This window comes from Eucalyptus grandis, chromosome 3 (genome assembly GCF_016545825.1).
Source record: "Eucalyptus grandis isolate ANBG69807.140 chromosome 3, ASM1654582v1, whole genome shotgun sequence".
NCBI lineage: Eukaryota > Viridiplantae > Streptophyta > Magnoliopsida > Myrtales > Myrtaceae > Eucalyptus > Eucalyptus grandis.
Genome location: NC_052614.1, coordinates 59,783,473 through 59,796,916, shown reverse-complemented (window position 1 = coordinate 59,796,916; position 13,444 = coordinate 59,783,473). Strand labels below are relative to the sequence as shown.

Genomic DNA, 13,444 nt, shown 5'->3' with positions numbered 1-13,444 from the left:
ATATTAGTTTGGGATAAATTTGTCAAACGCGTACCGGTTGGGGTTTTTGTGGTTAAAAAATTAGTTTATGATAAATTTGTCACAGTTATACCAATTTAAGGTTTTGTAGGGCATTAACCCTTTGTTCTTTAGCATATTAAAGAAAAGTGAATAGAATATAATTGAAAAGTCTATTCTTCATCATTAATCTAATAACAACTTATCTATTTTTTGTCCATCTTATCTCAAAAGCTCACTTTCTTGATGAACTTTTTGTTAATTTCATTAGTTTACTATTTATATCAAATATCCTTGTTTATAATATCAATATACTGGCGATATACTATTATACAGAGAGTGTAAGAAGTTAGAGGTATATATAAGGAATACACTAAAAATATCACGTACAATGAGGTATCTTGTACAATGAGGTATCTTGCTAGTTTGTGTGAATAATTCATTAATGACATTAATTTTTATCAATTCAAATAATTATATTTTATTGGCATTTTTTTTAAATTATTACTTTATGCAATATTTTGATTGATTAAATTTCATCTCCTTAAAATTTATTTATAAAGATAATTGACATCGTGAATAAGAACTAGATTTCTAGGAAATTTCTCTTTGGATAAAATAAACTTTGATGGTAGTAATATAAAACAATACAAAAGACATAGCACGTTTGATATATGTGTAAAATCTACAACAAACAAAAACTAAACATATTAAATTCTTAGTTATAGTAAGTAGACCCTAAATAGATATAGAAAAAGTAAAAAAAAAAAAAAGAAAAAATAAATTTGGTACCATCAAAATTTTTTTTTTTGGGTCAAAAGTACCATCAATTTGAATTGCAATTGAATGATGGAAGGCAATTTTATCTTTTTGGTAGAAATTGGTTGGAATTAGTTATATAGGGGGAGGAATAGCATTGCCCAAGAAAATTATACATTTCTTTCTCTTTATAAACTCTTTCTTATGATGTAGAAAGTCCCTAGCCACTACATAAAAAGTATTAGAAAGAAAATGCAAAACTCCAAATATGACATTATAATAACACATGGATGGCGATGCGGATTTTTATTGAGTGCTTGAATATGATTCATTTGCTTAATTAATCACTTTAATAGTTACGGGAACTTTGAAATTTGATTTATATAGACATGAATTCTTAAGTTTCTGATATCGATTATGTTTAAAAAATTAACTTGAATTTGATCACGATCCATTTATTTAAAGATGCACTCACAATCTATATTTATATATACACACACATCTTATGTTTTGATCCTTATTGAATTTCGTCGAAGTTGAACGGGTGCGTGAAGCAGCAGTCTTCATTTGCAGCAAGAAAAGCGAAGTTGAATGCCAACACTCCAAAGAGATTCTCTAGACTCCAGTACTAGCTTTGCCAAAATATTCAAAGCTCGCCAAACCTCCTTTTGAAACGCTGCATAATCTTGGGCTTGAAAAATCAATAAATGAGACATTCCGTTGATTCTCGCTTCTTCTCTTCTCCATCTTCACCGCCCTTACGTCCTCTATATAATCTGGTTCATTAAGCAAGAAACAATATCCACAAGAACGACCGGATAAGAGGGCACAAGATCATTGAACGATGGCAATCGTGAGCAAGGTGTATTGCTCACCGGTGGAGGCTGCCCTTGTCGTTCGGAGGAGGCCGCACGCTGTCGGCGGTGGAGGGTTCGTGGTGACAGATTGCAGCAGCACACGAGTGATTTTCCGGGTCGATGGATGTGGAGTGCTTGGTACGAGCAGCGAGCTTGTTGTTAGGGATGGAGACGGAGACACCCTCCTCCTCATCCGCCGCAAGGTAAAAAAGCATCATGTGGTTCATATGCACATCTCCCCTCGAATTCGTCAGATGTTGAATTGAGATTGTCCTTTCTGATTGATGAATATAGTCAGTGCACGAAATTCAAGCTCCTGATGATAATTCTTGTAATATTTTGATGAATAACACCGGTTAAATCTTTTGGACAAGTTTTAATATCTCTCTCTCTCTCTCTCTAAATTAGGCAGGAGGGATCATTGAAGCAATGAGCATCCACAAGAAATGGAAGGGCTACATATATGACTATGAAGGTTCCCAGAAGCTGGTGTTCAGCATCAAGGAGCCCCATTCAACATCCTCAATATCATGCTTCTCCGGGAGCTCATCATCTTCGGCTATCAAAATCTCTCTGGAGCCCAGGAAAATCAACGGTCCAGATGGGATCTTCCACATCAAGGGTCACTTCCCAGATAGGGATTGTAGCATCGTTGACTCTGGAGGCAACCCAATAGCACAGGTCCTAAAACTATTTACTAAGTCTGCTCAATGAGAAAGTACTCGGCTTTCTACATACTGATTATGCCTATTGCGAGAAAAGTGATGACCTCCTTCGACACCCAGAAGCTTATTAGTCACTTAACTAGCGTTTGTTGGCATAGAACACATCTAAACTATGATATACAATGCAAACGCAATGCGGGGAAAAAGTAATGTAAGAACGTGGAGAGACATACTGGAGAAAGGCATTATGTTGACGTTCGCACTTCTGGTTTCAAAACAGAGATGGCGAAGAACTACTAGACTGATGTGCTTGACAATGCTTCACAGAAAACATTGACTGTCTTTCTGATTTATGGAGCTAGAGCCCTGACTAGCACCCATTCGTTGTTTTTATAATGAGATTCTTTTAAATAAAAAGACTTGACATGTCTTTTATTTCTGATGTGATTTACAGATACAGAAAGAGATGGGCGAATTAATGGCGAGCAAGGATGTGTACCGTGTGATCGTGAGGGCTGGAATCGACCAAGCCTTTGTCTGTGGAGTCATTGCTGTTCTTGACCACATCTATGGTGAATCCACCGTCTGCTAAAAGTCAAGAACTGCCCAAAAGCCCTGATCATGAGAGATTATCCCAATTCTCTCCCTGACATCGTCTATTTATTCATGTAAACACGCATTAAGATTTTTCTTACACGAAAGAAGTCGAGTATGATTCTGGTACATCTGATTCTTTAAATGTACAGCAAGTCTTGGTTGGTGTATTTGGATGAGTATGCTGAGTTGGATGTTTATACTGTAGGAGTTTATACTGTACTAGTTAACCACGCAAAGGTCGATGGAATTTCTTTCTTTCTTCTCAAGATTTGACTAACAAAAGTAGCTTTTTCTTCTTTGCGGCTTTAAATATCGATGACCTGGAAGGTTGAACATTTTATCCATAAATGATCCCATCTGAAGCTTCTGAGCATAACGCAACTTGGATGGACTTCCCATGGTCCCAATCATTAAAAGAGGGTTGTTCAAAGATGTGCTTGACGTCGAAGCAATATTTTCTTTCTTTTGGGCCCAGTTATGCCACTGAAAGGGAATTCTATGCGTCTTCATCAACACGCCCAAAGAGAGGGAAACATTCTCGGCTTGCTCTAATTAATACAGATTGACAAGAAATGGAGTGACTAGTGAGAGAGAAGAAAGGAACTCAACCCAGAAATGGGAGTCTGCAACAGAAGCTGCACATCACCATGTGCATGGAAACTTGTCCTGTCAGACAACTTCTTGTCTTGTCAATCATCCTTAAATGGATTGAATAACCTCATTTGCTTTAACCTTAAGAACTCCTGGAAAATACCCACTTCTTTTTTTGGACTTTGACCAATTACATTTCTTTATGTACCTTGATGACACCCTTTGAAAAAGTTGTTTGGATTCCCAATATGCAAATGCAAAATGAGGAACATGTATTGGAATGAGATTGAAATTGCATTTACACAAACATCAAATATTCCAGCTGTTAGGATGACACCCTTTAAGAAGTTGTTTGGATTCCTAATATGCAAGGGAAGTTCAAACATGTGCTGGAATGAGATTAGAATTGCATTTATAGAAGTATTAGATGGTCGGGCAACTTGACGCATGTACATGATAAAACCCATTAAGAAGTTTTGATTCCCAATATGCAAATGCAAAATGGGGAAATTCAAACATGTGTTGGAATAAATGCATTTATTCAAGTATCGGATTCGTGATAGGCGAACCGTATCGATGTTATCAAAATCGACTTTGGATGACCAGTCCAAATAATTCGAGAATTTATAACGGGTTTTCACGCACCAAGCTTTGCCGAGCTTAATTGAGCCCATTAATGTATTTCAATTTAGAATGGACATATTTAATTTGTCCAAAGTAAAAAGGAAAGTCGCTCGAAGGCGTGTACTTCATAATCCTTTGTACTACCTTTTGGTGGGAAACCAGTACTACCCTCGTCTTGTACCGCGATCCGCCGAAACCACCTCGTACTGCAAGTCGGGACTCGAGAGGCCGAGAGCTCGCCGGCGACTTCCTCTGTCTTTTTCCGAGAATTTAGACTTCTGCGTTTCTGCTTTTGCAGAATACAATGGTCGCTAAATCGCAACCCGACAAGCGATGCGGCTGCGAAATTCCTTGGAATCTTCCTCTCCTCTTGCGGAGTTTCATTGGACGATTGCAGAAACCAGGATATGGCCTGATGGGTCCCCCACCACGAACGCGCTTCCTTCCGTCGGACGCAATCCGGATTCAATGCTCTTCCTTGCACCCGAGGAGATTGTGCAACAGGGTCGAATCGAAAAGACGATAAAAATTCGAAATTCGAAATGATGGGACGGTTTCGTTTTCGCCAGAATTAAAGAAGATCGATCTTGGGTGAGACCCTGCTCCGACAATCGGACGCGCAAGATGCGCCTATACAAACAAGACGACCATTCATCCAGATCCGGAACAACTGCGGTTCGCGTTGACAATCGCGGATTGATAATACAACAGATTCGGAGATGGAAATTACACGGTGAGAGGGAACAGAGAAGACCGAACAGAAAGACGTCGAAAGCAGAGAATTCTGAGGAGCAGCGGCGGCGGCGGCGGCGGAGGAGGCGGAAACCTTCAAGCGCAAGCGCAGGGGTTGTCCAGCACCACGGCGGCCACCCCCTCATCGTCGAACCTGAACACGTAGTAACCCACCGTCAGCCCGCCGACGATCGCCAGGAACACGCCCCCGTTGAACGACATGATCGCCAGCATCAGGAGGTAGCCGATCGCCGAGTTGAGCCCGAAGAGCAGAGCCGCCCCGAGCCTCGCGGATCTGGCCAGCCGGGAGGCGCCGGCCTTCAGGAGGAGCGGGGACGCGGCGGCTGCGGCGGCGGCCGGCGCGGGGGACGCGGCGGCGGAGGCGGAGGCGGAGGAGGAGGCGAGGGATCTGAAGCGGATGCGGCGGTCCTCCATGTACTGGTAGAAGGCGGAGACGAGGAAGCAGGCGGCGAGGGAGAGGAAGTAGCTGGGCCAGGAGTCGGTCCGCCATGAATCGACGAGGAGGGTCACGTACCTGCTCCAGTACAGCGTCATGTGCATCATCTTCGCTCCTCTGTTGTTCGAACCCAAGAGAGAGAAAGAAGAGAGAGAGAGAAAAAGAGAGAGAGAGAGAGAGAAGCTCTGTTGCTTTTGTTCGAGTTTGAGTCGAGGACGAAGAGATGCGACTGTTAGATACATCGACTTTTCCGAAAACTAAATAAAATGAATTTCCAGCCTTTTTCATTTTTTCTTTTCAGTTTGGGAATTTTTTTGGGGGACGTGGATGGACTCTTATTTGGGCCATCATAAGATTCTATTGGGCCTTGAGTAATCGAGCCCATATGGAAATACGTCGATACATGGTTCGGCTCGCTAGAGGGGCGTGGTTCCGCCCATCAGGTGCCTGTGGATGGGACGACTTCCCGATCGAGATTCCGACATTCGTATTAGGGATCTCGTGCTTCCCGAGAGTTTTAAATAATTCGGAACTTAGTCGCCACTCGTGAGTGGAGCATAATCACTCGAGGATGTAATTACCTGCGAACTCTTAATTTTGATATGGATTGCCCATCTTTGATCGGATAAAAATAATAATCACTCGAGGATGTAATGCGAAAAATATTAATACCCATTTGATATGTTATTTAATGATTTAGTAGGGCCGTCCTTAATACAAAAAAATCATGAAAAGAGAGACATCAAATGTCCTTACTCTTCTAGAATATTCGCTTCAAGTAGATATAGGCATGTTTCCCGCGACTATTTCCACATTATCAATACTGCATTTTATGGGAACAGGGTTCTTGAGATAGAAGTATATAGTAATGAGAATGCCTAGGACAATTGTCTGTATGATGGGAATGATCGTCCATGTTGGCAGCAATTTCCCATAAAGCTGCCGTAAAGCACTTGCGTTTCTCCATAGAGGTTATTAGACAAAATAATTAGTTTGTAAAACAATCACTAGTACCAAAACATTAAGCCAATTTAGTTGTTACCGTCACTGCCACCGGGAAAAACTTGTGAACGAAAAACGGGTTTACTAGTAGAAGGAGGGGGAAAATCTTGTCCACCATAAACGGGTTTACTAGTAGATGGAAGCCTTAGTGATGGATCAAGTGCGCCGACTGCGTGCAAACACAGAAAGAGGAACACGAGAGCGGTTTTGCTCCTGGGCACCTTTCCCATAGAGAGACATAGGTTGTAAATATGACATTGGTGGAAGAAGCATATTCAGATTAGTTGTAGGGAGCATGGAACTTATCAAGGAGATGGACAAAGTTGTAGCCAAGCATCCAAAAAACTTGTTGGCTGTCGAATGAGAATGAGAGAAGATGAAGTGATGAGATTGCAAGAACAAGAAAGATGGAGAAGCATGATTTTAACATCGGAGACTGGAGGGAGAAACCACTGAATGACAAGTAATGCCCAAAACAGAATTGGCCGGCTTAACATGTGGCTTTCGTTTGCTATAAATGCATATATACATTAGTGTGTGATGAGAATTGACGCATTTATCATCGCATCACTCTTAGATACGATAGAAGTCTACGTTTACATATAAAAGTAGTATAAATAATATATCATCTATCATTCTTCGGAACGATGGAAGTCCACGTCGGCCACCTCCTGTCGCCCGTGGCCACCGTCAGCAGTCGATTGCTGGCGATTGTGGGCAATGGTTGCTGCCGCCCATAGCTTATTGGTCCCCACCCACAACCCACCGACCGAAGACTACCACCGTCCACTGGCAGCTTGCCGCCGCACGACCACCACACGATCGTTGCATGATAGTCGTATGATCATTGACTGTCACTGCCAATCGTTGCCGCACGACTGCCACCCATAACTCACCAGTCACTGCCCCTCTTGCGGTGGCGGTCGGCGGTGATGGACCGCGATCATGTGGTGGTCGTACGGTAGTCGTGTGGCCGGTGGCGGTCGGCGGTGATGGACCGCGATCATGCGGTGGTCGTACGGTAGTCGTGTGGCAGTTGTGTGATGATTGTATGGTGGTCGTATGGCGGCGGTCGTGCGATGGCGGTCGACGGTCGGCAATCGTGCGAGGATTGTGCGGCGGTCGTGCGGTGGCAGTCGACGGTCGGTGATCGTGCGGCGGTCGTGCGGCGGCCGTGCAACGATCGTGCGGCGGTTGTGTGGCGACGGTCGCGGTCTGTGAGTAAGAAGAAAAAACAAATAAATACAAAAATTTATAAATTTTAGTACCCACGTGATGTGTTATTTAATGATTTGGTAGGGCGAGATCGGTCCTTAATACAAAAACATCACAAAAAGAGAGACACCAAATTTCTTACTCTTCTAGAATATCCGCTTCAAGTAGATGCAGGCAGGTTTCCTGCGACCATTTCCACATTACCAATATTGCATTTTATGGGAACGGGATTCTTGAGATAGAAGTATATAGCTATGAGAATGCCCACGACGATTGTCAATATGACGAGAATGATCGCCCACGTCGGCAGCAAATTTCCCATAAAGCTGCCGTAAAGCACTTGCGTCCTTGCGTAGAGGTTTTTAGACCAAATAATTAGTTTGTAAGACAATCACTAGTACTAAAACATTAAGCCTATTTAGTTGTTACTGTCACTGCCACCGGGAAAAGCTTGTGAACGAAAAACGGGTTTACTAGTAGATGGAGGGGGAAAATCTGGTCCACCATAGACGGGTTTACTAGTAGATGGAAGCCTCGGTGATGGATCAAGTGCGCCGACTGCATGCAAACACAGAAAGAGGAACACGAGAGCGGTTTTGCTCCTGGACACCTTTCCCAGAGAGATAGAGGTTGTAAATATGACATTGGTGGACGAAGCATATTTAGATTAGTCGTAGGGAGCAGGGAACTTACCAAGGAGATGGACAAAGCTGCGGCCAAGCATGCGAAAAACTTCCTGGCTGTCGAACGAGAATGCAAGAAGATGAAGTGATCAGATTGCAAGAGCAAGAGAGATGGAGAAGCTTGATTTTAATGTCGAAGACTGGAGGGAGAAACCGCTAAATGACAAGTAATGCCCAAAACAAAATTGGCGGGCTTCGCATGTGGCTTCCGTTTGCTATAAATGCACATATACATTATCGTGGGGTGAGAATTGGCACATTTATCATTGCATCACTCTTCACGCTTAGGTACGATAGAAGCCTACGTTTTCATACACAAGTAGTATAAATAATATATCATCTATCACTCTTCGGTATGATGGAAGTCCACGTCGGCCACCTCTTACCGCTTGCGGCCATCGTCAGCAGCCGAGTGCCGGCGACGGTTGTTGCCGCACCGTAGCCTACTAGCCGCCGCTCACAGCCCATCAGCCGACGACGGCGCCACCGTCCACTAGCGGTTGCCGTCGCACGACCACCGCATGATCGTCGCACGATAGCCGCATGATGGTCGACCGTCGCGCTAACCGCCGCGGAGGACTGTCGCCCACAACTCACCAGCCACTACCCCCTCTTGCGGTGGTGGTCAGCGGTGACAGTCCTCGATCATGTGGCGGTCGTGTGACGATCGTGCGGTAGTTGTGCGGCGGTCATGCGGTGGGCGTGCGAGACACCAAATGTTCCTACTCTTCTAAAATATCCGCTTCAAGTAGATGCAGGTAGGTTTCGCGACCATTTCCACATTACCAATACTGCATTTTATGGGAATAGGGTTCTTGAGATAGAAGTATATAGCTATGAGAACGCCCACGACGATTGTCAGTATGACGGGAATGATCGCCCACGTTGGCAGCAAATTTCCCATAAAGCTGCCGTAAAGCACTTGCGTCCCTGCATAGAGGTTTTTAGACCAAATAATTAGTTTGTAAGACAATCACTAGTACCAAAACTTTAGGCCCGTTTGGTTCAGCTTTGGGGAAATGCCATTGGGAGAATGCAAATACCTTTGAGATAAATAGGTTTTCCGAAATGATAGATTGTTTGATAAACTAAAACTGAAAAGTGCTTTAGGGAAATGCAAAACTGTTTGGTAAACTTGTATTTGAAAAGCCATTTGGTGTGATCAAATTAAGTGTTTTAGTTTTAGTATTTTTAAAATTGCAAAAAAGAAACAACGAGTATATAATATTTTACATTTTCATGTTGAGAGTAATATAAAAGATACATATTAGTAAATTTATTTAAAAATTATATTAAAAGAATTTGATTATAGATTAAATGCAAAGCTTAAATTTTAGCCTAAGGTTCTTTTGGGTTTGTTTTTAACTTTGAATATATATTTTAATTATTGCAGTATTAATCATCTTAGTTAATTAATGATCATTCTAGTGTATTGATAAAAGTTGGGCTATTGATTGTCAGAAGAAAAAAATGATATAAAAAAAAAGTGAACTTTCCACGTGGGACCAGTTCCATAAACCTGCCCGATTCCTCGGACAATTTCCGGTATCATTTTTCAGAAGTAGTGCTTGGTAGATGGTTCTCGGTTCCAAGGTGAAAACCACCCACACAAACTACGTTCACCCCTAAATTCTTAACCACATCAGGTCACTTTGTATTGCAGGTCTTCAAAGGATCAGAGAGCTTCATCGTTCAATACATCTATTGTGAAAAACGAGCATAATTTGGACCCATCCTAACCAAATTCCTCATTATAGACTTTGCATCGTCGATGCTTCGGTTGAGAATAGTATAGCACCCCACCATCAAATCGGCATCACAGCATTTTTCTTTTTGGTCGGAGGAATCACAACATTTGAAACATCTATTTATTTATACAGCTCAGTTTACTAGCATTGCTCATCTCAAGATAAAGTCTTCAAAACTATGCTCAGAGACATTGCGCTTCGTGCTGCATCATGCATGTATGACCTGGTACAATTACAGTAATCCCTTTGAGTCAAACTCGAAAGATTGAAAGTATTGTCCCAGTAGTAATTCGTAATTCCGTGTCAAAAAGTCTATACCGGACTCTGCAATTGGTGGTTGTAATACCGTGCAGAGGGGGATCGCCATCGATCCAACCCATTCACCGACGTGAAGAAAGCTTTTTTTACACCAGGAGAGGCTTCCATAGGAAGCTCCCGTCCCGAAACGACTAACACTAATTTTGGGCCCCTAGCGTTTCAATCACACAACGGTCGTGCATCTATCTCTATCCCAAGTAAAAGCGGAAAAACAGGAAAAGAAACCGACTAGGCAAAAATATTATTCACAGGAGCCTCTTTTTCCTCTGTAGCTACGTGCAATGAGTGGCATCTTTGGATGAAGGACTGACTCGAGGAAGAGCAGGTGTCTCAGACGTTCGCATTCGAGTTGATTCGCGGATCTTGAATGGTTGAAAGTTTTCTTGCCTTTTCCACCGCTCAAACGTAGTAGTATAATCTCCAGAGTGTCCCGTTGTCCTGGAAATGGAGCATTTTCGTATTAGTATGGCGAGGCCTATATCAATTCTTGCACGTACTTATGTCGCAAGTGTCACGCCCCGATCCTCGGGCACGCACACATCCTTCTACCTTGGTCGATTTTAATATGCGATATCCCAGGACTAGTATCGCCGACCCTTTCATTTATTAAGCACATGCGGAAGCAATTAAAATCCCAGACAATAAAACGATGGGATAGAAAACGTTGGCCATATTTTTCATATTGAAATTTATAACCAAACTTTTATACAAACCATAAACCACTTCGAAACTATTCACATCAAAATGGATTCTCAAAAGAAGATAGACTCTCAGTCCATCCAGGCCATACTCAAGGCCCCTCTCGAGATTATCTTCTTCTTCCAAAAATCTTTTTCCTTAAGATTCGCCTCCGAGTCTTCCTTCTCGGATTCCTCCTTCTCAGCTCTTCAGTGGGGTCCTGAAATGGTTTTCCCCAAAGCGGGATGAGACTACGTCTCAGCGAGTTCTACCCCACTAAGCCCGATTAGAAAAACTATTATACTACGGGCTGCCTAAACACGCACGGGGCGGAGGACTTACCTTGGCCTCGATCCCACACCGGAAGTCGGTACAATTCATAATAGGCACCCAAGCAATCATATCACCCGATCGAAGCATCGATCAAATCGACCTAGTCGATTATATTCCAACAAGACCACTCACGGTCATTTCCGTTCAGGCATTCAATTCACCACATCAAATCAAAGCATCGACCTAGTCGATTACATGCCAAACAAATCAATCCCCACTGTGGGATATTTAAAAGCTAGGCCACGTGTATTCTCCGGGACGACCTTCCAAGTCTCCGAGTTCACGTGCCTCGAACTTGGGCTCACGTGCATTCTCTCGGGCGACCTTTTCGCCAAAGTGATGCATCAAGTCACCGAGACCACGTGCCCTTTTAGATGCTGTACTTAGTCACGAGCTCCATCAATGCTCTCGGGCGTCGATTCGCCAAGGTGACGTACGGTGAACACTTTACTATGCTCTCGGGCGTCTTTTTCGCCAAGGTGATACACCGATCACGAGGCCAACGTAAACAATTCAATATGCTCTCGGGCGTCTTTTTCGCCATGGTGATACTGCGATCGCGGAGAGCCAACATAAACAATTCAATATGCTCTCGGGCGTCTTTTTCGCCATGGTGATACACGATCACAGAGCCAACATAAACAATTCAATATGCTCTCGGGCGTCTTTTTTCGCCATGGTGATACACGATCACAGAGCCAACGTAAACAATTCAATATAATCAACCACTAATCTCACGTGCATTTTCCAGGTGATATTCCAATTCACCGAGCCCACGTGCTTCCTTTCGTGTGATAACCAATACCCAACGATTTCTCAATCAATTAATTAAATCATCTCAACAAAGCATTATAAATGCTGAATAACATACTTGGTCAATCACCAATCAATAATTCAATCTCAATCGATTCCAATCAATTTAGGGTAAATCCCTAAAATATCACAATTTATTCAATTCCATACAACGTGGAGCTCAAATAAATAAACGGACTGCGCCACGACGATCAGCACGAGATTTCGGTCGTCGGCCATCAAAATCTTAATTTCCAAAAAAAATAATTAATTTATTTATTAATTTCGAAAATTAAATAATTATTATTAAAAATTCAATTTAGCTCAAAATAAAGCCCGATTAACTAAACGGACTTCACCACGGTCATCAGCACAATATTCCGGTCCCGAGCTATCTCAGTTGAATTTTCGGAAAATAAATAATTAATTAATTAATTTCGAATATTAAATAATTAATATTAAAATCCCATTTGGCTCAAAATAAAGCCCGATTAAATAAACGGACTTCACCACAGTTGTCCGCATAATATTCCGGTTCCGAACCATCTCCCTTGAATTTTCGGAAAATAAATAATTATTTAATTTAATTCCGAAAATTAATATTTAAATACAAAAATCCACTTAGGCCCGAAAAGCCTAAGTGGAGCCCACTAAGGGTCCGGAAAAATGAGGCACTTCCAATAATTAATAGACCACGTCTACTTGCTAATTACACAATCAATTTATCTAAATCACATCACAATTGACTAATAATTGCTAATTTATTCTAATCTAACAACCTAAACATAATTAATTAAATCTAAACCAGCTTAAAGCATAATTAGCCACTAATCCTGGATTAGTGAGATTACTCACCAAATCGCCCGCAAATCGGATCAATCCGATGGCGGCGACGCGAGGAACGACAAACTCCAAAGCACCGCTCGGGTTCGGGGCCGGGAAACGGCCCAAAACGGCCTTGAACCAGCTGGAAACCCATTTCGTGGGTCTGCTGGAATGGCTGGAAAAACACACAAACAGCAACCTACAACCACGGCAAGGGCGGCAAGGCGCGGGGGAAGGCCGGTGGAGGTCCGGCGGCTTCAAACGGCGGCCGGAGGTGGCCGGACGGGGTGGAACGAAGGCTGAGCAGAGGCCAAACGGCCTGAACGGCGCACGGCGGGGACGACGAGGTGCGAAGGGGCGGCGGCGGACGCGGGGGCGTGCGCGGCGTGCAGGGGCGGCGGTGCGGTGGCGAGCTGCGACGGTGCGGTGAGCTGCTGTCCTTCCTCCGTTTCTGGGTTCCGCGAAGAAGAGAGAAGAAAGAAGGGGAAGAAGAGAGAGTGAGAGAGAGGGATGAGAGATGAGAGAGAGATTTTGACCGGTCAAAAGAAAAAGAATAAAATAAAAGAAAGCA

At 43.0% G+C, this 13,444-nt stretch overlaps 2 protein-coding genes and 1 long non-coding RNA gene across 3 annotated transcripts; 1 reads left to right on the top strand and 2 right to left on the bottom strand.

Annotated features, from left to right (window-relative positions):
* Nucleotides 1–1,187: 1,187 nt before the first annotated feature.
* LOC120291324 lies at nucleotides 1,188–2,895 on the bottom strand. The gene is made up of 2 exons (XR_005549319.1): nucleotides 2,778–2,895; nucleotides 1,188–1,890 (listed from the first exon to the last, which is right to left on the bottom strand). It is a non-coding gene; the product is annotated as an uncharacterized LOC120291324 (long non-coding RNA).
* LOC104438033 (protein LURP-one-related 6) lies at nucleotides 1,554–3,133 on the top strand. Its single transcript, XM_010051106.3, has 3 exons — nucleotides 1,554–1,816; nucleotides 2,022–2,294; nucleotides 2,733–3,133. Exons 1-3 carry the CDS (start codon nucleotides 1,601–1,603, stop codon nucleotides 2,868–2,870), a joined length of 627 nt encoding a protein of 208 aa, XP_010049408.2. The 5' UTR covers nucleotides 1,554–1,600; the 3' UTR covers nucleotides 2,871–3,133.
* A 1,516-nt stretch (nucleotides 3,134–4,649) lies between these two features.
* On the bottom strand, nucleotides 4,650–5,525 carry LOC104438032 (copper transporter 5). The gene has a single exon (XM_010051105.3). The coding sequence runs from the start codon at nucleotides 5,519–5,521 to the stop codon at nucleotides 4,919–4,921; it is 603 nt and encodes a 200-aa protein (XP_010049407.2). The 5' UTR covers nucleotides 5,522–5,525; the 3' UTR covers nucleotides 4,650–4,918.
* Between the last annotated feature and the right edge of the window lie 7,919 nt (nucleotides 5,526–13,444).